Source organism: Trichoderma breve, chromosome 2 (assembly GCF_028502605.1).
Source record: "Trichoderma breve strain T069 chromosome 2, whole genome shotgun sequence".
In the NCBI taxonomy this organism is placed as follows: Eukaryota; Fungi; Ascomycota; class Sordariomycetes; order Hypocreales; family Hypocreaceae; genus Trichoderma; species Trichoderma breve.
The window spans coordinates 4,099,320-4,123,607 of NC_079233.1; the positions used below are offsets into that span (position 1 = coordinate 4,099,320).

Below are 24,288 nucleotides of genomic sequence, written 5' to 3' on the forward strand. Positions count from 1 at the left end.
CTTGTTGCAGCGAGATGAAATGTGTACTGGATTACAGGTTAAGCGGTTATCATGAGTGAGCCCAGTTTTAAAGGTTGATAATTGATACTTAGAGCGCGATGTAGGTGAACATGTGCAATTGTAAAAAAGTACCAAAGTATCCCGTTAAAGAGTTTGCTATTCTGAAGTATTGGTGGTCAGATAAAATTCTTTTACGCAACGAGCTTCTTTTACCTGCACTCCACACTCTCCAATTCTTCCTCTCACCTCTGACTGCATCAACGCTTGAGTACGGTACGTACCTCCACTTCAGCACGGCTCGGCAGCGCCGCCTCGCTGTTGGAACTTTAAACCAGCCAAAGCGCGTTCAGCCCGATAATTACCCGCGTCGCCGACTCGCCTTTCTTCAAAGTGATCCTTGTTGCGAATCCCCCAACTTCATTTTGTTTTCTTCCATTCTCCCTTTTCAATTCCCAGCTACAGTCGCATGGTCAGCAGCACGCATCGCATACTGTAATTCAAGATGGCGTCCAACGACAGGGGCCGATTCGATGATTCCGAGGATGAGGAAGACTTTAACCCTGCGCCTGCCGACATGTCTGAAGACGAGGATCGCAATGACGGCTCAAGCCGGGCGCGAGACAGCAGCCCCAATCGCCGCCAGGAAGCTGATGAAGATGAAGATGAAGAGCCCGCCCCAGCTAGATCGCGAAGAACTCATGATGAGGATGAGGAAGACGAAGAGGACGAGGAGGAGGAAGAGGAACCTCGCCGTCGCCACGATGACGATGACGAGGACGAAGAAGAAGATGACGAAGATGAGGACGATGTCCAACAGGTATGGTCTCCGGACATGGCGACTGATGACGAGTCCCCAGCAATTGGAGATGCTGACACAGATGACAAAAGGGCCATCGCAGAAAGCGCCAGCGCGACAGGCGAAACGCCTTCATCGATATCGAAGCCGAAGTCGATGACGAAGACGAGGGTGAAGACGAGGAAAAGGATGGTGAAGAGATAGAGGATTTCATCATCGACAACGCTCACCCTGATGACCTGGCTGAGAGCTCGCGACTTGACGATGATAGAAGACACCGTGAGCTTGACCGCCGTCGCGAGATGGAGTCGAGCATGGATGCCGAGAAACAGGCCGAGATCCTGCGCCAGCGATACGGTAACCGACGGCCTGGCAAGAGCTTTGGCGACTCAGCCGTCGTGCCCAAACGCCTTCTTCTCCCCAGTGTGGATGATCCTAGCATCTGGGCTGTGCGATGTAAAGAAGGAAAGGAGCGCGAAGTCGTCATGTCCATCATGAAGCGAGTCGAGGAGCGAAGAGGCACAAAGGACGAGCTGGCCATTACTGCCGCTTTTGAGCGTGGTGGCCCAGACTCCGTCATGAAGAGCTTCGTCTACGTTGAGACCCAAAGACAGACCGACATTCTTGTGGCTCTTGATGGCATCCTCAACGTCTATCCTCACTCCAAGTTGACCTTGGTAGATATCAAGGACATGCCCGAGCTTCTGCGCGTCACCAAGACACCTACACTGGAGCCCGGCGCATGGGTGCGACTTCGAAGGCCGCCTAAGCACAGCGGAGACTTGGCTCAAGTCATTGATGTGACCGAGAATGGCCTGGAAGCCAGAGTCCGATTTATCCCCAGACTCGACTACGGCATGCGAGATGAAGCTCTGTCTGCAGTGACTGCGGATGGAAAGCGTAAGAGGCCCCCGGGAATGGGCCCGCGACCGCCCCAGAGACTTTTCAGCGAGATTGAGGCGCGGAAGCGTCACCCCCGTCACATTCAGGGCAACCCGACTACCAACACTTGGACGTATATGGGCGAAGAGTTTGAAAACGGGTTCCAGGTCAAAGACGTCAAGATCCAGCAGCTTGTTGTGACAGACGTCAACCCTTCTCTAGAAGAAGTGACACGATTTGCTAGTGGCGCTGATGATGGCACGGAAAATCTTGACTTGAAGGCTTTGGCCGCTAGTTTGAAGGATAGCAACACGCTCGTCACGTACCTGCCTGGCGATATCATCGAGGTGTACGCTGGAGAGCAGAGAGGTGTTGTTGGCAGAGCTACCAATGTGCAGGGTGATATTGTGACCATGTTTGTCACAGAGGGTGACCTGAAGGGCCAGAGCATCGAGGTGCCTATCAAGGGGCTCCGCAAGCGCTTCAAGATTGGTGACCATGTCAAGGTGATTGGTGGCAGCAAGTTCCAGGATGAAGTCGGTACAGTGGTCAAGATTTCCGAGGATCGCGTCACGCTCTTGACAGACCAGACGAACAATGAAGTGACGGTATTCAGCAAGGATTTGCGAGAGGCCAGCGACATTGGTGGACAAGGATCACTCGGCCAGTATGAACTTCATGACCTTGTGCAGTTGGATCCTACTACAGTCGGCTGCATTGTCAAGGTGGATCGAGAGTCATTGGTTGTGTTGGATCAGTTTGGAGACACTCGTCAAGTCATGCCATCTCAGATTCCAAACAAACTTCCCAAGAGAAAGCAAGCAGTTGCAGCCGATCGAGAGGGCTCAGAAATTCGCCTAGACGACGTGGTGAAGGAGTTTTCTGGACAGCAACGCCAGGGCAAGATCATCCACATCCACCGTTCCTACGTCTTCCTGCACACTCATGCCACCAATGAGAATGCAGGTGTCTTTGTCACCAAGGCGAGCATGGTTAATACGATCGCTGCTAAGGGAGGCCGTGTTAACGCAGCAGCGTCTGGGCCTGACCTGACCACTATGAACCCAGCCTTGAAGATTCACAAGAACGGCACCGAGAACAAGCCTCTCGCGAAACAGTTTGGCCGAGATCGTGCCATCAACCAAACCGTCATCATCAAGAAGGGAGCCTACAAAGGTCTCCTTGGTATCGTCAAGGACACGACAGACACACACGCTCGTGTTGAGCTCCACACCAAAAACAAGACCATCACTGTACCCCGAGACTGCCTCAACTTCAAGGACAAGAACACCGGCATGAACATTGACATCAACGGCAGAGGACGGCCCGCACCGGGTGGAGCAGGACGCGGCTCAGGGGATAGAGTCCCGGGCTGGCAAGGAGGATCTCGCACACCCATGGGCTCCGGCGGCGCAGATCGTGTCCCCGCTTGGGGATCACGAAGTAAGTTGTTTCTCGTCTTCTATTGTTTTCCATTTGCTAACAAAGACTTAGCTCCTGCACAAGGCGGCCGTACGCCAGCATGGAAAGGCCAAGACTATTCTGGATCCCGAACGCCAGCTTGGGCAGATGGATCGAGGACTGTCAATCCATACGATGGAAGCCGAACTGCTTATGGGTCCGGCTCACGCACACCGGCATGGCAAGCTGGTGCCAGAACACCCGCACCGGGCGACGCATTCGGTGCTGGCTCGCGCACTCCAGCTTACGCCGGTGGTGGTGGAGGCGAGAGCTGGTCTTCTGGTTCGAAAACACCAGCATGGGGAGTCTCGGCGCCGACCCCTGGTGCCAGCGAGTCTTGGGGTTACACACCTGGGGCCGCCACTTCTTCTGCCTACGACGCTCCAACTCCTGGAGGCGCCATGTCAGCTCCTACTCCTGGTGCACTGAGCGCGCCCACACCCGGCGCTTACAACGCTCCCACCCCGGGAGTTGCACCAACGCCTGCTGGCGGCTGGCAAGGCGGATGGGGAGGAACAGACTCAGCGCCGACACCAGCAGCCGGAGCGCCGACACCGTCTGCGTCCGGATACGGTGGTTACTCAGCACCAACGCCTTCAGCCTACGGAGCGCCCGAGACACCAGCGGCCAGCGGTCCGAGGTATACAGATGATGATTGAGCATCTCCGCTGGGCAAGTGAGCTATATATTGTTTCTGACATGGTGGATATGGCGTTTTTTGGAATCAAAACTGCAGTAATAGTGGTGAAGAGCAGGCAGAAGAGAACCTGGCACATGGCTGGTTGAAGCAGACAAATCTCAGAGGGTATTGGGAAGCGCGTGGCTATAAAGAAAAGAAAAAAAGTAAATAGGGACAGTTTTTACGTATTACTAATGAAAATCTCTTGCATAAGGATGGAAGCCAAGCCGTGCTGTGACTTGACATGAGGTTGTGATCTTGTCGTTGTGGTTTGTGTGGATTCCGGAGCCGTTGTCGCCTGGCCCGAGTTTCGGCCGAAAAGCCTTGCGACCAAAAAGTTTGGGAGCCAAGTCGTAGCTACACACATTTACCAACCACGATTACAGCCCAGCATTATAACAAGCACACAGAATGTTTCGTTCACGGATACGCAGCCGACTACTAGAGCGCTACGAGAGGCAAGTCTGCGAAAAACTCTACCAGCGGACGAACAATGCCTCCGAGCGGAGCTTTGCCTCGGCGCAGGCATCGACGAGAGGATATGCGACGACGAGCAAGAGCTCAACGAATACCAATGCCAATGCCTCGAAAGCGGTGAATAAATCTGCACCTGGATCGACGTCTTCCCCACGGATATCTTCCTCCACGACAACGACATCTGCGACAGGAACAGTAGCGGCAGAAGCGGGAGCAGGATCGGGGTCTTCAGCGGCAGCCCTACGAACAGCCGAGGCGCGAGACTCTGCGCTGCGAGCGGCGCGCATGCGACGGCTCGCGCAGCAGCAGGATAGATTGGCGGAGGAAGCGAAGAAGAAGGAGGAGAAGAGGGAGTATAAGAGGAGGTACGATACGGCGGCGAGGAAGTGGGTTTCGACGATTATTGCGTTGCCGATATTGCTTGTTACGAGTTATTACCTTTTTGACAGACGTGAGTTTTTTTCTTGGTTTCTTTTCTTTTTTTCTCTTCTTTTTCTTTTTTTGTGTTTGATGACTGACTGGGGGTTATTAGTTGCGTTGAGGAATGAGCCGAAGAGTTTGGAAAAGTATCGGGAGAAGAAGTGAGGGTTTTTGGGGGGGTTGAGATGTTAATACTCTGGAAACAGTTGTATGGAACTGTCTTCAGGGCTCATCATTGATAAAGCTTTCGACCGGCTTGGAGTTTGAGCCTGTATAACTACTTATGTTTACCGATCATTGAGCAAAGCATATGACTTGGGCTGGATAGATTGCTTTTGCATATGCAAGGCGTTGTATATATTACTACATGTACTGGGTATTGAGAACAGCGACAGGAGCATTGATTCTTATAAAAGAACCTCTTATCTATATATGTATCCAATATCCAAGGAAAGATGTCATTATAAATATGCAAAGAAAAAGAGTCTACAGCTTCGACCTCACAGGCGCCGTCCCATTCTTCAGCATCTCCTCGGCATCCCTCTTGGACCACTGCTTCATCAGCTTGCGGATGATCTTGCCGCTGGCCAGCTTGGGCACCTCGTCGATGAAGGTGACGCCGCCGACCAGCCGCTTGTGCTTTGCGACGCGCGTGGCGGTCCAGTCCTGGATGTCCTTGGGCGTGACTTTGCCCTTTGAGGAGGGCTGGATGACGACGTATGCGCGTGGCCACTCCTCTTCGTCGCTGTTGAGGGTTTCGGTTAGTACCTCGACATACGGGAGATTGTAGTTTCTTCTTCTTTTTTGTAACGTACAATTTGATTTCGACAACTGCTGCGTCGGCGACGTGCTCGTTTTCTAGAAGCACAGCCTCAAGTTCAGCCGGGGCGACCTGTAGGCCGTTGACCTTGATGAGCTCCTGTATGTCAACCCCGTTAGCAACCAAACGTGTATGTTCTCAGAATTATGCAACCGACCTTTTTTCGATCCACAATGGCAAACATGCCTTTGCTATCACAAACGGCAATATCACCAGTTCTAAACCAACCGTCCTTGTCTAGACTCTCTCGGGTCGCCGCCTCGTTCCTCCAATATCCCAAACACACGTTGGGCCCTCTGATGAAGAGCTCACCAGGAGTTCCCACGCCAACCTCCTTGCCATCATCATCGAGCAGCTTGAACTCGCAGTTGGGAAGCAATCTGCCCACCGACCCGCCGCTGTCACCCTCTAGACCCTCGGCGAAGCTGATGCCGGTGCAAGTCAGCTCCGTCATGCCATAGCCCTGCGTGATGCGAATGTTGAACTTTTTCTCGCACGTCTCCTGCAGCTCTCTGGACAGAGGCGCGGCGCCGCATGTGATGTGCCGCACGCTGGAGAGGTCGTAACGCACGGTCTCGGGGCGCTTGGCGAGCATGACGACGATGGGCGGCGCAATCTGCAGCTGGGTAATTTTGTAGCGCTGGATGGTGGCTAGGAAGTCCTCATAGTGGAACTTGGACATGATGTAGATGGGCGTCAGCGTCTTGCCGGCGAGCAGACAGGCGTAGAGCTGGCCATAGGCGTGGTACAGCGGCAGCAGGCCGACCCAGCGGTTGCGCGGCATGAGATCCCATTCGGGGTGTCTGTGGACGTGGCGGAGGTGGTTGACCTGCTCGACATTGGCAATGAGGCTGGAGTGAGGCACGCAGACGCCCTTGGGAAGGCCTGTCGTGCCGGAGCTGAAGTTGATGGTGGCGACGGTGTTTCGAGCCTCGGCTGGGGTGAACTCGGGCCATTGCCATTTGAAGGCGTCCTGGTGAGAGGCGAGCATGGATCGCCAGTCGGGGATGCCGTCTTGGACGGGGGTTTCCTCGTCGGAGAACTGGAAGATGCGGCTCTTGGGGATGCCGACCTTTGATGCGGCTTCAAGGACTTTGGCGAGGACGCTGGGGTGAGCGAGGACGGCCTTCGCCTCTGTGTTTCCGAGCTGGTAGCTCAGCTCTGTGATGCCGTGAAAGAGTATTGAATTAGCTGTCTGATACCTCTACTCTCTTATATATGTGGGTGATATATGAGAACAACATACCCTGAACCGTAAAGACTGGATTGGCACCGCTAAAGATGTAGCCCGAGCCCGTCAGCCCCAGATACGCAACGGGCACAAAGATGTGGTTTGGCGAGCACATCATGACCACGTCTCCCCTCTTCAGGCCCATCCGCTGCAAACCAAGGCCTAGACGCCGGATCCATTGCACCAGCTGATGCGGCGAGAGATTCTTGCTGGGATCCTTGGCGTTGTGCCAGATGGGCTCGTGGGAGAGTGTGGATCCATTGCCGAAGAGATAGGTCAAGAGATTGGTTTGGGGGATGTCGAGATGTTCGTATAAAGATTTGAACGGCATTTTGAGAGAGTGAGGCGGAGGATGGACGGGATGAGATGTGTGGTGTAAAGAGAGAGAGAGAGAGAGGGTGAAGGTGTAGGAAGGGCGCGATTGAGTTGAATCTCAACAAATCTACACACTAATAAAAAAAAATAGAACAAGGATTCCCACTGGTGGGACTATCTTCAATGGGTTGCCCGACCCTCTTAAAAGGTTCTGAGGCGATCGTCAACTTCCCCCTCAACAAAGGGACGCCAACCCGCGGGAAGATGCACCGCAACCGAGGCTTCGCTTCCTTCTAGACGGTTATTTTTTAACCAGAGGCGAAGAGGTAACCCCTGTCAGATCTAGTTTTTGGCCACAGCAATTGGCTGCACGGTGACCATGCTGGCTAAAGTGGGAACCTGAAAAAGCTGGGGTAAGACTAGGACGGAAATAGTGAAGAAGGGGAATAACAAGAAATAAAGAAAAAAAGAGGAAAAAGAAAAGATCTAGTGCAACTGATGATAAGTGATGTTGTTATATAACTTTATAATTTTTATCTTGTCTTTTTTTACTTCTTCTTTCAGTCTTTCTCACTCTCTCGGGGAGCGGCTATTCGTGTCCGAATGTCCGCAACAGGATTCGGAGAGCATGGGGGAACGTGGGGCTGTTCCGGAGAGAAGAGGGGAAAGCGAGAGTCATGGATTGGTCGGCGAGACGGTTGGAGAGACGGTTGGAGAGATTTTTACCAAGGTAAAGGCAAGGGATTGAGCCTTTATACAACTCTTGAAGAAACATCACCTTTGTCTGATATCTGACTGTAGCGGCGTCAGCGGGCACTGGCCATAATAGGAAATTCCCTCTGCGACGGGTAAGGGATTACTAGGACTTGAGAGGTAACGAACGCCAAAAGTCAATTCGGTGAGATGAGATCAGCGTTCATCCATTAAGAGAGATGGATTTTTATATACCCAACTAGGCATGTTGATGTCCTATGTACTATACTAGCATATGCATGTATAATCCCATTCCTGAATCCTAGGTACAGTCCACATCAAGTTAGGTAGGTAGGGATTAATTTCATCGAATGTCGCCTATGAGAGCCCATCTTGTACTTTGAAACCACAAACTGGCAATATATAAATAATACCCTCACACGCAGCTATATCCACCGTCAACCGCTAACCCAAAGCCATTAACAAAGCTGCTCAGTGACGACGCCAGAAACACAATGCCGTCGGCAATCTCTTCGGGCTGACCTAACCTGCGCAGGGGCGTCTCCTTAACATGCGCATGTAGCGGGTGGTTCTCAATCTTACTCCAGGCATCGCCACCCATCATGGGCGTCTCGATGTAGCCGGGGCAGATGGCGTTGATGCGGATGTTGGAGCCCGAGTACGCAACGGCGTCGGCTCTGGTGATACCAATGACACCTGTGTTTTTTTATCTAACGTCAGCGGATCATCAAATCTTGGAGTGACTGATGAAGAGACTTACCGTGCTTGGCGGCGGCGTAGGCAGTGTAGTAGATGGGATAAAGAGGCTTGATGAGGCCGTACAGCGATGATACGTTGATGATGGCGCCCCGTCCTCGTCGTGGGCCGAGATCTCTGCCATAAAAGTCAGCAAACGAAATAATCAACCATAGGATCAAACTTGGGTTCACTCACTCTTGGTCTTTCATGATACGGAGCTCTTCTGTCTGGCAGAAATGAACGCCGCTCAGGTTGATGCTGAGGACTTTACTCCAGTTCGCCTCATCCAGCTCGTGCACTTTTCCCTCCTTGCCCGTGATACCGGCGTTGTTGACGGCAACATCCAGCCGGCCGAACCGCGCTACGATTTGCGCCAGCACGCTCTTGACTTGCTCGGACTTGCTGACGTCGAGTTCCAGGGCCATGACCTCGACGCCGGGCCATTGGTTGCGGATATTGGCTGCTACGGCGTCGAGGCCTTGGACGTTGACGTCTGTGATGGCTAGTTTGGTGATGCCGTATTTGGCAAAGGCGTAGGCTGTGTGTTCTCCAATGCCTGTGAAATATCACATGTGATAAGTTAGAGTGGTTTCTACTAGGATGAAGCAATAGCTGGGTACGTATGTATTGTGGGAGTATGGTGTGGATGATGCTTTGGGGCTTCGCATGAAAACTTACCAGAGGCAGCACCCGTCACAAAAGCTGAGCCTTCCAGTAGCGATGCCATTGTGGAACTGATATTGACGCAGATTCAAAACTGATGTAAGGAAGAGAAAGATATCATAGAAGGATGAGAGACAAGGTGAAGGGCGAAATGGACAAGTTGTTTGGTGGTTTTATAGATTACCTCAAGCAAAGGTGGAACAGCATACAACACACAGAAACAGACAACCCGCAGATATACGCAACACACTAGGCCCATCTAGCATGGTAATCAATTCTCTTCAAGAGTGCGGACATTTGTTTTGCAGTCTTACCTTGTCCACGGCGATTTGAGTTAAACCCTCTCTATCCACTGAGGTTGGCCAATATCATTGACCTAGACACGTCACCCAGTCCGAATCCAACCTCGTATCATAATAATCAATATACATGAAGGATTTGAATAAGATGACATGCATTTCCGAGTGCCGGTTTGGCATGTAGAACGCATTTCGTTGCAGTATAAATGGATCAGCCGGGCCGCTCTACTCCGCGGCTTCAGCATCGGTTCCACTCTTGACGACCAAAAAAGCGACATATAGATCGGAGTCAGCAAGCGTGTATTAATTATCGATAAAATAATGTTATTCAATAGACTGTCTTTGTTGAAAATGAGAGTATTGCATGATATCGTTGAGAAACATGGTCGGATAGGGTTATGGCTGTTGAATGGAACAGCGAGTTATCAACCGGCGCGTTCTGTTAGTCAGTTGCAACACGTTGCTGAATACTCACTCACTGCCTTACAGGTATGCAAGTTTCGAGTTGAATAATAAACCACATCCAGAGTATCAATCTGAATGCTTGGATAGTCAATCTCATTATACGTAGTGGTCACGGTCGAAAGAGTAACAGAAGTTACATGGACAGAGGCAAGTGTTTGGTTCATAGGTATTTATATTGATTGACCTGGCTTCGCTAATAAAGACGAAGTGCATGCAGGCATCTGAGTTATATCATAAGGATACAAAATGAGCAGACCAACGCCACGGCGAGCCCGTGATTTCACAGGCTCAAGCCATCCCAAAACCACCCGTTGATCCAATAGACCTTGGAAGCAACAATGACATCAACACAGAACAAAGGGAAACATGAAGGCAAAGAAAGACATGATGTAATATGTCAAGTCAGGTCCAGTTACTCGCTCGGCTTGGGCGGCTGGAAGCGCGCAATGGACTTCTGGATGCCCCTCTCCATGCCCTTGGCCATCTTCTCGAGCGGCAGCTTCTCGTCGAGCTTCTTCATGGCCTTTGCGATGGGCGGCTCAATGCGCTGGGCGGTGCGCTCGGCGGGGGAGCTGAAGTAGTTGATGTTGCGCTCCCAGCGAGGCGCCCACTTGTTGGTCTGGCGCTGCAGCCTCTCTTCGGCGCCGGGCATGGCCATGTAGAGGGGGGCCAGGACGCCGACGCCGGCGGCGCTGATGCAGAAGATTTCGGTGGGCTTGGCCTTGGGGAGACGGGGGACGCGAGGAGCCATGATGATGATTGATGTGGTGTTGATGAAGATGTGTGAGAGTGTTGTTGGAGTTTGTTTCGCACGGGTTCTGATGATGGAATCAAGAACCAAAACAGACTGTTATTTAAGAATCTATCGATGCCAGGTCAGTATTGTCTGCGACGATATCAAGATTGAAACAATGATGAAGAAAAGCATACCTGTTTGCAGTGTTTGTTGATGGAAATGGATGATGGCGATGATGATGATGCAGAAGGATCAATGAGGCCAGACACACACAAACCCCCTCCCTTCCGTCCCTTATATACCCCGGACTGAATCAACTGCGGGTGCCCAATCGCTTCTCCCCCTCAACCAGGGATGACACCACCCTCACGCGGCCAGAGACAAGGCAAATACGCCGAGTACGGGGTGGCCAAGTCGACAGCGGGCGGGGTAGACTTGAAGTGACATGGCTGACAGTAAGAAGTAAAGTATCTGCAAGCCTCCGGAGGTACCAGTTTCGCTTGCATTTGGGTTGCGTTGGATGGGAACCAAAGTTCGTGCGGAGAAGGGCTTGGGGGTGCTTGTGAGTGTGCAGCATTAGCTGAGTGTCGCTGGAGTGCAGGTCTTTGGCAGCGACGGAGTGTATGAGACAGTACACGCTGGCTGTTAATGCAGTACATACAGTACAGTGTTGCGTCTCATCGGCTACATCATCATCAGCTCTTCCATCTCCATCTCCCATTTGATCTCTCACAAATCAAGGCGAATGTAACAAGCCACCCCAGCCAGGCGGCCACCGCATGCATCAATCGCACCACACCACACCACTCCTCGTTCCGTTTCTTCCAGGGTCGCAGCACGCATAATCCATCGCATCAGAGCCACGAACCATTCATCCGCCCCGTGCCTGGCGCATTACTCAAAACGGGCACATCGCGAGCCTCACTTTTCCCTCATCTTCTTCTTCAACACCATTTTCTCCTTCACATCGACTTCCATCTATTCCGGCACTTGGCATCAAATCGCCCATCTCAGGCCCCGCCCCCAGACAGACGCTACTTTGGCTCGATGGATTCGATGGACTCTGGCCCACTGCCTCGGCCCACTTCCCCAGACGGCACAACGATCCCTATTGCTGCTTCGTCTCCACCAACCGAGTCCTGCTGTTGTCCCCCTTTTCCCTTTTCCCTTCGTCTCTGTCGCCCTCTGCCTGTCAGGCCCTCTTACTAACGCGTACTCGTACTAGTAATACGGATACTTTGGCTGGCATCGTTGGTGCTCACCGAGAGAAGCGGAGTCGCTCTGCGCTCACCGTCGTCGCCGAGACAGACAGATGTCTACAGTGAAGCACATCTCCCCAAGTATGCAGGAGAGCGTCATAATGTTTCCAAACCTTGTGCACCCTCTGCACCAAGGAGATTTGCACAAGCGAAAACCGCAGCTTACTCGAGCAATCAAGCTGCTGTGCCACCCAAATTCACAGCTGCAGGCCGTATTTACCCCTCAGGCATCCCAACCCGTCGCGCCACTCGTCATCCCATCAGCACGTTCACATTGGCTGAGCATCTTACACTAGGCCGAGTCCAGGCCATTTGCCTGAATTGCCTTGCTGCCCCCCAGAGTTTCGCCCGTTGCTGGTGGCGACATGGTTGGTGAGAGACGCCCATGTGATTGGGCCAGCAGCGCTGTCGCGTGTACCGCCTGGTCGAGTACAGGGTACTGAAGGTTACATTGCCTGCCGAATTCAGCATGTACCTCGCGTGCCAGCAATGTACTCATTTGCCTTGGCTCATTGTCCATTTTCCATTGTTGAATTTGCACGTGCAAAAATCAATAGGTTGTTTTGAACTCGTCGAGAAGCTGTTTGCCTACGGGGTACACTCCGTCCGGTTTATCCAACCAGATTGTGCGAAGTGGCTGCGTCTTCTCACAGCGCATAATTCCGTCGCAGAAAATGCAAGCTACTGTTAGGAATGTGCAATGGTAAGTTCCTGAGTACTAATGGAGGTTGAATTACTAATAGGGGAGTGGCTATTCCACATCCCTAGATGGAGTATCCTCAGTCGCATATACTATTCTCACATAACAGTGGATGCCTAGATACCTACAGTATTACACTCTTTCGGCCAGCTCTTCGCCAGCATTATATCCTGAAAAGAAGGAGCTATAGCATATATGCATGCACCAGCACAAATCATCATCACAACAATCTTCGTCTCACCCCCCACCACCCGTCCTCTTGACCATCCTCAATGACATGTAGCAGAATGCTCAGCTTCATGTCGGCATCGAGTCCAGCCTGGCGCCGCTTCTCACTCTCTTCATTATACCTTTCGACTGCTTGAATGATAGCCATCTTGCTTCGTCTCGGCCCCAACCACTTAAGTGCGGCCCTACCCGAGAGATATGTGTCGTCCTCACATACCCCTTTGTAAGTGCCAGTGTGGAGGAACGCGTCGTTGCCATGCTCATGCTCGGGAGTTAGAGCTGTACTTTCCATCTCCATGAATGATTCCAGAGTCGTCTCTTGCGATACATCTTGTGACACCTCTTGAGATGGGGCGTCCTGTGGATTGTCCTCTTCCGCGTCCTCATCCTCTGTATCCAGCATCTCATTCGTCGGACAGACAGTGTACAATTCCTTTAGCCCGCTGAACCACCGATGGATGGCATCTTGAGTCTCATGTATGTAACCTGGACCCCAGTCGAGGGCCAACTTTTGAACGTTATGCATCCAACTGGTCCTGGCCATCGCTTTCTCGTATGCATGAGGACGAACTGCTTTCCAGGATTGCAGACGAGTCCAGCTAATCATGCCAGTGCTTGGCCAACTGGCATAGAGGATGTCTCTGGCGGCCTTGTATCTCACGACACTGAGGGGGCTATAGGGACAACCCCGGAATGAGTTATAGCCCCATATGGTGATCTCATTGGGCAGGATATTCTCTAGGATCAAGGCTCGATGTGCTCGGCTGACAGAGACGGCAGCTCGAGCTGCAGCCGTTGACGAGACGAGAGCAGGAGTAACCACTACCCTACCTTGATTCCGGGTCGTGACTCGTAAGACTCTGTGGGATCCGATGACCCTCTGCCATATATCTATAAGGAGTTCGGTAGGGAGGTTGTTGAATGACGGGACAAGTCTATTTTGCCCTGTCGACGCTAAGTTGTCGTGTGCCCTTTCTGGATTGAGACATATAGCGTAGTGACGAGGCGTAGGACCATGGTATCTAGTCAAGGGCGGTGCCCTGTCTGGATTGGGACAGACAGTGTGGCGGCGAGCCATAAGGCAGCGGCATCTAGACGGAGGCGCCATGGGGCATGAAGTGTTTGTGCTTTGTATGGTAATGAGAGTCAGAGAAGAGGACGATGAGAAAGGAGGGGAAGCACGGGGGAGACAAGATGAGCAAATATATAGGCCCCTATTACAATGTACATTTTCTGGAAAGTTTCGAGTCTATGGCAGTCTTATAGTTTACAACTGTTATGGTGAACGAAATCATTGCAACTATCTTGACTCACTTACAGCTTATAAACGCCATCCATACAGGCAACCTTATAGTTGCCACAAGGCTACACTTGCTTTTCTGTCTGCCAAGGTGGTTTTTTATGTCGGTTTTATTTTACTTGCCGGATCACTAACAGCGAGCAATTGCGCTGATGGCTTTGACAGAATTTTTCTGTAGAGGAAGCACCTTTTACTTTGTGTCTAGATGTTGTTGATGTATTTGTATTCACTACCGTCGTTTCTTTCTTGTCATGTGTGATATCACGGCCATATTTCTCCTAGATCTACAAGAGTGATCTATGAGAGTTTAAGACGCGGCTCTTTACATTATATGTACCATTGATGAGAATTCAGATACAGCTGGGTGCAGGACGCTGGACAACCCGCCTCGGATATTAAATACCCAGAAGCCACTCCACGTTTGACGGGGTGGACTATTTCGGAATCCGTATTGGAGATGTTAAGTTCACTTCTGCTAAGTTTGAACGGGCCCTCCCGCCGTGGAAGACTCCTTGTGCTCGACTCTCAGGGCCCCATGTCTACGTGAGTTTTGCTTTAACCAAAGTAGAGTCCAGTAAATAATTCAGATACGACCAACAGACGCTAGACAGCCCGCGTGAAATACTAAGTACCTAAAGGCCATAGAGAAATCCATATGCTCGACTCTCTAGACACCTTGTGTACTTGAGTTTTGCTTTGACTAAAAATAGAGTCCAGTAAAATAAACTCGGAATCTGAGGGGGCTGAGAATAGCCTTTTTTCCCCTCGCCATCGCAAGTGCATATGATGGCATAAACACCAGCAGCCAGATAGGGGAGAAGTATAATAAAGATAGACTCACTCCTCCAGATCCACAAGACAAGTTGGATACTTGTCCAGGCTGATTGGGAACTATCTTTGAGTAAGGATATGCGCTTTACTCTCGTAGTGTCTACGTAGATAGCAGGTAGATGCTATGTAGACGCGATATACTTTGCCTCTACGTAGGCATATGGCAATACTCCATCAAGAAATCTGCGCACAACGTATGAGCCTCCGCTGTCTCGTAATATTCCGAGCGATATTCTGGCTCAAGCTGGTGCCCACAGCTGGTATATGAACAGGAACGCCCCCTCGGTCCCATCAAATGGTCTTCATTCCATCTTCTTCCTTTCTGCGAACTGACTGCAACTGGAATAGTGCTGCAAACTTCTTTTCGTACACTACCTACTCAGGTACCTGCTCAGGTACTCAACAGTCGATCACATAAAACCACCTATTTCGTTAGCCTCGCAAAATGCCAATGCCACCTTTTATTCCTGGTTACCTCCAGAGAGAGATTTCGAAGCATCGCAATCTGGCTCCGGAAACGACGAATTCCCTTCTTCCAGAATTAGATGAGCCGCTTTCCGGGTCGGAAGACACCGCCTTTGCGATATTTTTCTTGGCGTATTCATCGCTTTCTTCATGGCTATAATCATTTGGGATTTGAAGACTAAATTCGGGCCCGGATGGGCCCGCCGATTTGGCAGCATCTGCTCCAGCAAAGGGCGAAACGCATTCACCAAGATCAAGAACTTTGCGAAGCGACGGGAGAGGACCCCAGACCCAGACGACGACAGCGATGGTACTACCGTGCCTACCGGACCTTTAGCGACGAATCATGTTGGAAAAGACTCCGGACCGTTGTCGGACGTTGAACTTGGTGTTATGATTACGCCGTTTGAGGTGCCGTTTACGGAGGGTACGAGTTCCGGCGAGGAAGCGTGTGGGATAAAGTGCGAGACGAATTGTTACCGGACATTTGATCAAGACGCCGACGGGGGCTCTGGAGTTGACAGGCCGGAAAGATTGGAGAGATTGGAGGGTTCACCGACAGCCGACGGGGTGATTGTTTGACCAGAGATGGATGGCTTAGAGTGTGGAGATTTCGGAGCTTGTTTTTGGTGGTTTTGGATGGAGCAAAAAGGACACATAAACGATGGAGACACCAAATTGGGATTGCGATTTTCTAGGATTTTTCCTTTGTTTGGGTGTTAATGGGTAGTATTACGGAAAATAAAGGAGTTGGGGCGCAACAGAACTGGTAGATAGTCCTCGTTTGAATGGGATTTGAAGATGGTTCCGACGAAGTGCGACCGGCCGCTGCGATAACACTTGCATACATCAATCACATGCGTGATGACACCCCATGCACGAAGGGTAACATGGGGCACGAGCGAACTAATATATTGCAACGGAACATCGCCATCGGCTCGTCGGGGAACTGAATTGAATTGTGTGCGACGAGACGAGGGCCCGGCGACCGACGACCCGAAGGCACTCCGACAGCCGGGGAGTGGAGGGATTTGAGATGAGGCTAATGTAAGTCGAGATGCATCTTGGCAGGGCGGTTGAAAGTTGATGCTGCTGATTTACGGAGGCATTACATCAGTTAGCCGAGTAAATGTAATGAATTCAAACATGGACCGAAATCATCAGATTAGTAACATCTCGACATACTCGACACTCAACATCAATGACAGCAGCAATCAATCAACATCCATGCCCAGTCTTAAGGTCATCCAGGTGTTCAAAAAATCCCCAAGATAAGGCCCCGGCAAAAGCAGGGCTGAGTGGGAACAACCTGGAAGCACTAGAAGGGGGGCTCCAGCGGTCAACAATAGCGCTATGCAGCCCCTAATGAGGGGACCCTGAACAGCCCAATCAGCGACATTCCAGCCCCCCCAAAGGAGCTCGAAAGTGAAAGCCGAGGGTCCGTTCCCTGGAGCTGTCTTACGTACAACGAGTGGCGATCTGACAAGATTGATTGCTCTGGGACGTCAAACAAGTGCTCAGGTGACGACACGCCGGTAATCGTCGGCCTTTTTTGTAGTACCTAGTGATGATATTTGATCCATTAACTCGGACTGTCGCTCTCCCTTTTGCATTTGCCCTTATCCGTCTGTTTCGACTAGATACGAGCACTATCCGAAAGTACCTTCAACTAAACCATCTGCACGTACTTCGCATAATCTTTCCTCCTCTCTCTTCAATTTATTTACTCCTCCTTCATCTCCTCCTCCTTCGCCTCCTCCTCCAACTTCAGCTTCGACTTCAGCGTCTTCTTCCACTGTTCATCTCGCATCCCGTATCCCGCATTGATTGCATCTTCACTGCTCCCTCCAACCACCAAATCCGCACAGCATCACCGCCGCCACCAACACACCTCTTCGGTCCGGCCCGTCGCCAGCATTGCTCACCTCAAACTTCTCTTCATCTATCAATCTATCCGACTAGACGCCATTTGCTTACCTCGTCCGAATCTCGCCCGAGTAAGCAGCCTCCTGTCATCCATCTACTGCACTCGCATCAAACATACGGAGCAACGTCAGCAGTAGCAGCATCAGCACCTTTAAAGCCATTGTCACTGCTACTCGCGTTCTCGCTTCCGCTTCCCCCGTTTTCTCGTCCATCTACCTCCCCTTTTTCGGCTCTACATCAACAAAGGATCCAGATTGCCTCGCTGTGATGCGTCTGTCTGCTGCTCAATCAACATAACCAAATCTACCTCAATCCCCTCTCTCCATCACCGCGCCGCCATGGCCTCTAGAACGCCGACATGCTTTGCGCGGCAGCTGCATCAAGCCGCCCGGCCCCGGAATCTTCTCTCACGACAAGCTTCGCCCAAGATTCAGAGTCGTGCTTTTACAAGGCCAACAGCTGCCAGACACAGCCCCGAAGCAATCAAGGCCAAGACGCCTTCTCCCCACCAAATTTCCCCGCGAGCTGCCGCTTTGCTGGCTAGCATAAGCCTGTTGTCATTTGGCTATGCCCTTTATCGGACACCGCCAGCTGCTTTTGATGCCGCTGCGGCTCTGCACTCTGAAGATGAAGGATACAGCCAAACGGTCCTTCGCGATGACCGCGATCCGAATCTGCCCCGGTTTCGCGTGTCCGAGATCCGCAAGCACGACGCCAAGTCAGCGCATCCCTGGGTCACCCACGGCGACAAGGTCTACGACATCACCGAGTGGATTTCGGCTCACCCCGGTGGCCAGGTCATTCTACGAGCCGCCGGTGGCTCAATCGAGCCCTACTGGAACATCTTCACCATCCACAAGAACCAATACGTCTACGACATCCTCAATCAGTACCTCATTGGCTACATTCACCAGTCTGATTTGGTTGACGGCAAGCCCGCCCAGGAGACAATCGAAGACCCCTTTGCCGACGACCCGATGAGACACCCTGATCTCATTACACGGACGCTCAAGCCTCGCAACGCCGAAACCCCTGAACAGGCTCTCAGCGCCCAATTCATTACTCCCAATGAGCTGTTCTACGTTCGCAATCACATGTGGGTGCCCAAGCTCACCGCGGATGAGGCCGAGGCGCACGTCCTGACCGTAGAGTTGCCCGACGGCACTACCAAAGAGTACACCTTGCGCGATCTCAAGACCAAGTTTGCCGAGAAGAAAATCACGGCTGTGCTGCAGTGCTCTGGAAACCGTCGAAGCCACATGAGCCGAGGGTCTGACCGCGCAACCAACGGATTGCAGTGGGAGGCTGGTGCAATTTCCAATGCCACGTGGGAGGGTGTTTTGCTAGCTGACATCCTCGCTGATGCCGGCTTTGACGCTGCCACTGTGAGAGACGGCACCAGCGAGGCGCAGCATGTGCAGTTTTCCGGCATGGAGGCATACGGCTCGTCCATTCCCATCAAAAAGGCCGTGGATCCTCAGGGCGACGTCTTATTGGCATATGGTATGAATGGCAAACCTTTACCGCGGGATCACGGCTACCCATTACGATCAATCGTGCCCGGACACGTCGCCGCCCGGTCAGTCAAGTGGCTCAGTCATGTCACTCTCAGCGATGAAGAGAGCCCTAGCCAATGGCAGCGCAAGGACTACAAGTGTTTCGGCCCCAATCAGACAAAGGTCGACTGGGAAAAAGCTCCCGCTATCCAGGAGATGCCCGTCCAGAGTGCCATCACCGGTGTCAAGCTGGGCGAGTGGACGGCGCAGAACCAATCGGCGCCAAGCAGCTCAGATGGACCTGCGAAAGAAGTTGCCCTCAACGGGTATGCCTATTCTGGGGGCGGACGATCAGTCATCCGCGTCGATGTCTCGCTTGACGATGGAAAGACCTGGTCGCAAGCCAATCTGTTGCCAGACCAAGAGCCAAAATATGACGGCAAGTCTTGGAGCTGGAAGCGATGGACGTTTAACGGCGCGGTGCCCTTGGAAGCATTTAAAACTCCTGAAGACGGGAATGCCGGCCACGAAACCGATGAGGACAAGAACACCATTAGAAGAGGCACTGCGAGACGGCCTGCCAACGAGAGCACCCAGAGCGCCAAAAGCAACAGGAGATGTACTAACGTTGCTATTAAAGCAACAGACGAGGTTTACAACACGCAGCCCGAGAGTCATGCTGCGACGTGGAATTTCCGGGGGAACCTCGCCACTGCCTGGCATCGCGTGCAAGTCTGCACCGACTGCTCTCCCAACGCCATTGTTTTGAAGAACAAGAAGAATTCTGATGAGAAGAAATCATCATCGCATGAGAAGTCATGATAGGGTTGCATGGCATATGGATACTAGAACTGGGCTCTTTTTTCTTTTCTTCCTTATTTTCTTTATAGTCTGGGAGCGTGCGTTCTCTTATGACAATACGTGGAACGGTTTAGCATACATAGCATATCATTTTTTGGTAGAGAGACGGGACTGGAGTTGGATAGCATCTTCTGTATATACCCCTTAAAGCAGGTCAAGACTAATGGATTATGACTTTGAGAACTATCATCTACGCCAAGATGTTAATAGTGCATTTTCCGTGTCGATTCCCAAAATTTGATGATATGTTAAATAAAGATGCTGCAACGGTTAAGTTCAAAATCGGAGCCTTTTATTTGAGAAGAATGCAACAGATACGCTGTGGGAACTTGTAAATTTTTTCTTTATATATTTTACAGCATTGCACGCCTCTCCTTGCCGTCCTTTTTAAAAAAGACTTGTTCCAAGTAGGCAGCCAAGCCAGGTGCCTCCCGTTCTAATCCGTATACTGATACAAATCTGCACCAAGTCACAGCCATTCCACCCAGAACCCATTGCCTCCTCTACATTTACCATCCCTTACTCCTCCTCATCCTCTCCATCGGAAAAGTAGTCAAACGCGTTGGGCACAGTGGCCTCTTCGTCTCCCTCGCCATCCTCATCCACCGCTGTAAGCACTCCGGCGGCTGCTGCTGCGCCCGAGCCAATGTCAGCGCCTCCGGGAGTCTGAGGGTCGACGAGGCCAAAGGGAGATCGTCCCTGGCTGCGCAGCAGCTGCTCCATGACGGGGTTGACGCCAGAGAGACCTCTACCGGAATCTGAGATGCCCTCGAGGATGGATGGGCCTCCCGCAGAGCGACCGCCTCTACCAAGGGTCTGTCCAGCCACAGGGGCACGCTCAGTAGTAACCTTCTTCAACTTCTCCTCCAGAAGGGCTTTGGCTTCATCAGGCTGAGTGTCGTCAAGCAGAAGAGGGCCACCGGTTGGCTAAAGAAAAACAAAGTTAGCGTATGTGATACTATTAGCAATCGAATGGGAGGAATTTACCTTCTTGACTGGCTTGTATCGGCCGGCTGGGAAGCTGATGTACTTGAGCTGGCCAGGCAGGACTCTGCTCATGTTCTCCAACTCGTATCCGACCTTTTCCTTCTCGGGCTTCTTCTTGGAGTCGGTAGAAGCTGCCTCCTTATCGTCAGACTCCTTCTTGTCCTTGCCCTCCTCCTTGACCTTGTCATCGTCCACTTCCATCTTGTCTCCGCTCTTTACGGGGGCACTATCAATGTCCATGCTTTCGTGACGCTGAGCCCGCTCCTTTTTCTGAGCTCTTCTCTTGGCCTGAGCTGTGGTCGACAGGATGGCCGTCGCAATAAGAGCCGGGCCCTCCTCGGTCTTAATCTCTTGCTCGGGGGGATAATCAAAGAGGCTCTGGCGGGTGGCGCAGTGGAACTTGAAGTCTGGCATCTCCAGGTCGTGGTCCAGGCCGATGATAGAAGTGGGCGAGAAGCTCAGGGACAGGAAGTGGGTAAAGGGGAACCAGTACCAGTATTGGGTGAAGACTGCCATACCGACAATGCCAGCCATGTTGAGGTTGCCGGTCTGAGTCTGCAGACCGATGGTGCAGTTGCGGCCGCCTGCATCAATGATACCCAGAGCAAGGGCGGCACCAAACTTGGTCATGGCATCCTCGTGGCGATCACCAACCACCTTCTTGAGCGTCTTTCGAATGGAAGCCACCTTGGGGTTCATAACCTCGTTCTGTTGAACCATAATCATGGCCAGGGAAATGAGGGCACCCTGTCGAACAAAGTCGGTGGGATCCTTCATCATGGGCTCGAGGAGATCGATGGCCTCGTCAAGGCCAGTACCGGCACAAGAGATACCCAGCGCCATGGCGGAACCATATCGGACGTGAGGGTTGTAGGACTCGGACAGCAGCTCGACCATGCGGGGAACGCTGCCGGGCTTACGGAAGAGGATGAAACCCAAGCTCATGACGGCAATTCGGCGAACGTCGTCGTTGACATCGCTGACGGCAGTGTGAAGCAGCTTGCGGATAGCCTTGTTGCTGCCTGTGCCGCAGTAGGCCAAGGCAACGGTCATGATACCACCATATCGCAGAGTGGGATCCGGGTCATTGAGCAGGCCCTCAATCAACACGTCAGCGCCTTCCTGGCGACCGTACATGATCAGCGCCATGCCGATAGCGACACCGCGGACAATCTTCTCGTGAGTTGTCTCGTGAGCATAGGTGATCATGTCCTCGAGAGCCTTGACGTTTCCAGTGCCAAGCATGATGAGACCCATGGCCAATCCAACTGCCTCACCATTGAGGGCAGAGTCTTGGAAGAGGACCTCCTTGAGCTTCTCGAAGATTTCGCTGTCGCCGGTACCCATACCGGCAATACCCAAGCCCAGAGCGCCACCGTGCTGAACAACCTCCTCTTCAGCCTGGCCAAATTGCATCTTGAGGTATTCCAGAGCACCGGCACCGTGGTTGGCGTGAATGAGGCCGTAGGCATACAGAGCTCCTCCCTGGCTAAAGATGGAACCATTGCTAAGACCACCTTGCTTGGGCAGATATGGCTCAAGAAGCTTTCGTGACTGAGACAGGTTGCCACGGTGGATGACACCGAGGGCAGCGGTGGCGGTGAACTTGGACCAGTTGACTGCCTTTCCGAGCCACTCGAGGTTGTCCCGGAAGAACTTGTCGTTTGTTGTGCCCTGGTTCATGAAGGCGTTGCAAAAGGTGACGGCAGTGTGGAAGATGGAGTTGCGGCCCTCAAGGCTATCTCGGACCTTGTTGAGGATGCTCAGATCAGTGTGGTTATTGCGGTAGAGGAATTCGAGGTTGAGACGAATAGTCTTGGAGCCGTCGAGGATGGATCGGATGTTGCGGTAGACCTTGGCCACGTCTTCCGGGAGCTCATCTTCGGGCGCAGCCTGCTGGTTCTCTAGCAGCGACTCGCTCTCTTCGGCCTTGTCGCCGCTCTCGGCCTCTTCCTTCTTTGGCGGTTCTCCTGAAGGGAGAGAAGACAGGACCTTGCCCAGGAATTCTTGGGTGCCATTGTCATACAGATCAAAGGCGATCTGGTATGCGTTGGCAATAGCGGTACGATCGCCCTTGTCAACGAGACTGCGCAGCATGCGAGAAGCCTCCTCGTCGGTGTTGAGGTAGACGACACATCTCGCAATGGCAAAGTAGTCGGGGTTCGGAATTTCGCTTAGAAGATCGAGAATCAACCGCAGAATCTCAGTGCGGAAGGCCCTCTCTTGGACGATGTCCATGCAGATGCCCAGTATGTATTCCATCAGCTCCTCGGCGGGCCCTGGCTGTCCCTCTGGCCCCTTGACCTTGGATAGCTTCTCATCCTCGCTGGCACGCTTGATGACTCTCCTGAGGATGTCGAGATTCTTGGCCTCGACGGCGATACCGACCACTTGCCTGTACCGGCCTTGTTTCAAGCAGCTCTCAAACAGGCGATCAATGATCCTCTGCAGAGAGGCTTCAGCTGCGTTGTTGGGCAGCTGGGTGATGGAGCCCGAGCGACCTTGCTTTGTCACAGGCTGGAAAGTGGCATCTAGTATGGTATTGTCGATGGAGGCGCGGGAAAGTAGAGACTTGGGTGGCAGGGTGGTGTGAGAGAAGGGAGTCGTGGGGGACATGACGGCGCCTTCGGTTGAGCTGGCAAAGGTTGTGGACAGCTCAGGCAGGTCGGAGGGTTTAGCAGCCTTGGGAACGGCATGCTTGGCCGAGGTGGCGGCAATGTACTGGTCCACGCATTTGGAGATGATGGTCTCCTCGAACTCGCCGGGGGCATCGATCTTGAACAGGTCCCCCGCAGCCAGGGCGAAGACCATGCTGTCATTGTAGGCCTGCAAATGGTAGTAGACCTTGGCAAGCACAAGGGCAGCCAGCTGGCGTTCGGAGAAGGACTCGTCCTCGTAGAGGGCCTCGCTACAATCACACACAAGGTTAGTTGGGGTCGGGGACGATGGGTGCTACTGTCGAGATAAGCGCAGGAACAAGACATACATCTGGCTCAAGCTGCCGGCGACCTCGGTCCAGACGGTGTCGATGTCGTCGTTGAGCGTCTGCAGGGCGAAGACTCGGAGCTCGGGCTCCTCGTCGGCCAGGAAGGCGAGCACGCCTGTTGCCGACACCAAGCCAGGCATATTGGGAGCTTTTCAAGAGCTGGATCGAGGGGCGAGTTCGGCGTGGAAGGGAAGAGAATGCGAGGAATGCGATGGCGTTTAGAGGGCAGCAGAAGGCGATGTATGCATGCCCAGAGTAACAATTAGATGAAGAGAATAAGAACGAAATGGAGGAGCTTCAGCAGAGCTGCGCAGAGCAATGCAGAGCCGGTGGTTTGAGTTGGTGAATAAGCAGCTGGTTGACGGATGATGCTTGTCTTTGGCTGTGGACAAACAAGGTCCATGTCCACGTCAGGCACAGCTCTGCCTGCCGCCTTGTAACTTCGGGGTTAAGGTGGGGTCAGGGAGCGGCAGCTGATTCGACGACAAAATAAACAAGACATGCAGCGGATTGTGTAATTGTGTCTCAACTGTTATCGTTCGTGTGTATGTAC

At 52.4% G+C, this 24,288-nt stretch overlaps 7 protein-coding genes across 7 annotated transcripts; 2 read left to right on the plus strand and 5 right to left on the minus strand.

Annotated features, from left to right (window-relative positions):
- Window positions 1–502: 502 nt before the first annotated feature.
- Window positions 503–3,798, plus strand: T069G_03455 (early transcription elongation factor of RNA pol II, NGN section domain-containing protein; the record flags this gene model as incomplete). Its single annotated transcript, XM_056170665.1, has 3 exons — window positions 503–817; window positions 889–3,121; window positions 3,185–3,798. The coding sequence occupies 3 exons, from the start codon at window positions 503–505 to the stop codon at window positions 3,796–3,798; spliced, it is 3,162 nt and encodes a 1,053-aa protein (XP_056031557.1).
- A 1,403-nt stretch (window positions 3,799–5,201) lies between these two features.
- Window positions 5,202–7,097, minus strand: T069G_03456 (AMP-binding enzyme domain-containing protein; the record flags this gene model as incomplete). The annotated part of the gene is made up of 4 exons (XM_056170666.1): window positions 5,202–5,460; window positions 5,531–5,634; window positions 5,693–6,696; window positions 6,782–7,097. The coding sequence occupies 4 exons, from the start codon at window positions 7,095–7,097 to the stop codon at window positions 5,202–5,204; spliced, it is 1,683 nt and encodes a 560-aa protein (XP_056031558.1).
- Window positions 7,098–8,210: 1,113 nt separating this feature from the next.
- Window positions 8,211–9,260, minus strand: T069G_03457 (enoyl-(Acyl carrier protein) reductase domain-containing protein; the record flags this gene model as incomplete). Its single annotated transcript, XM_056170667.1, has 4 exons — window positions 8,211–8,491; window positions 8,556–8,668; window positions 8,729–9,089; window positions 9,212–9,260. 4 exons carry the CDS (start codon window positions 9,258–9,260, stop codon window positions 8,211–8,213), a joined length of 804 nt encoding a protein of 267 aa, XP_056031559.1.
- A 1,112-nt stretch (window positions 9,261–10,372) lies between these two features.
- Window positions 10,373–10,711, minus strand: T069G_03458 (uncharacterized protein; the record flags this gene model as incomplete). Its single annotated transcript, XM_056170668.1, has 1 exon — window positions 10,373–10,711. One exon carries the CDS (start codon window positions 10,709–10,711, stop codon window positions 10,373–10,375), a length of 339 nt encoding a protein of 112 aa, XP_056031560.1.
- A 2,164-nt stretch (window positions 10,712–12,875) lies between these two features.
- T069G_03459 (uncharacterized protein) lies at window positions 12,876–13,427 on the minus strand (the record flags this gene model as incomplete). The annotated part of the gene is made up of 1 exon (XM_056170669.1): window positions 12,876–13,427. One exon carries the CDS (start codon window positions 13,425–13,427, stop codon window positions 12,876–12,878), a length of 552 nt encoding a protein of 183 aa, XP_056031561.1.
- Window positions 13,428–17,743: 4,316 nt separating this feature from the next.
- T069G_03460 (oxidoreductase molybdopterin binding domain-containing protein) lies at window positions 17,744–19,723 on the plus strand (the record flags this gene model as incomplete). Its single annotated transcript, XM_056170670.1, has 2 exons — window positions 17,744–19,463; window positions 19,542–19,723. 2 exons carry the CDS (start codon window positions 17,744–17,746, stop codon window positions 19,721–19,723), a joined length of 1,902 nt encoding a protein of 633 aa, XP_056031562.1.
- Window positions 19,724–20,281: 558 nt separating this feature from the next.
- On the minus strand, window positions 20,282–23,875 carry T069G_03461 (proteasome/cyclosome repeat domain-containing protein; the record flags this gene model as incomplete). The annotated part of the gene is made up of 4 exons (XM_056170671.1): window positions 20,282–20,520; window positions 20,572–20,689; window positions 20,750–23,657; window positions 23,736–23,875. 4 exons carry the CDS (start codon window positions 23,873–23,875, stop codon window positions 20,282–20,284), a joined length of 3,405 nt encoding a protein of 1,134 aa, XP_056031563.1.
- Between the last annotated feature and the right edge of the window lie 413 nt (window positions 23,876–24,288).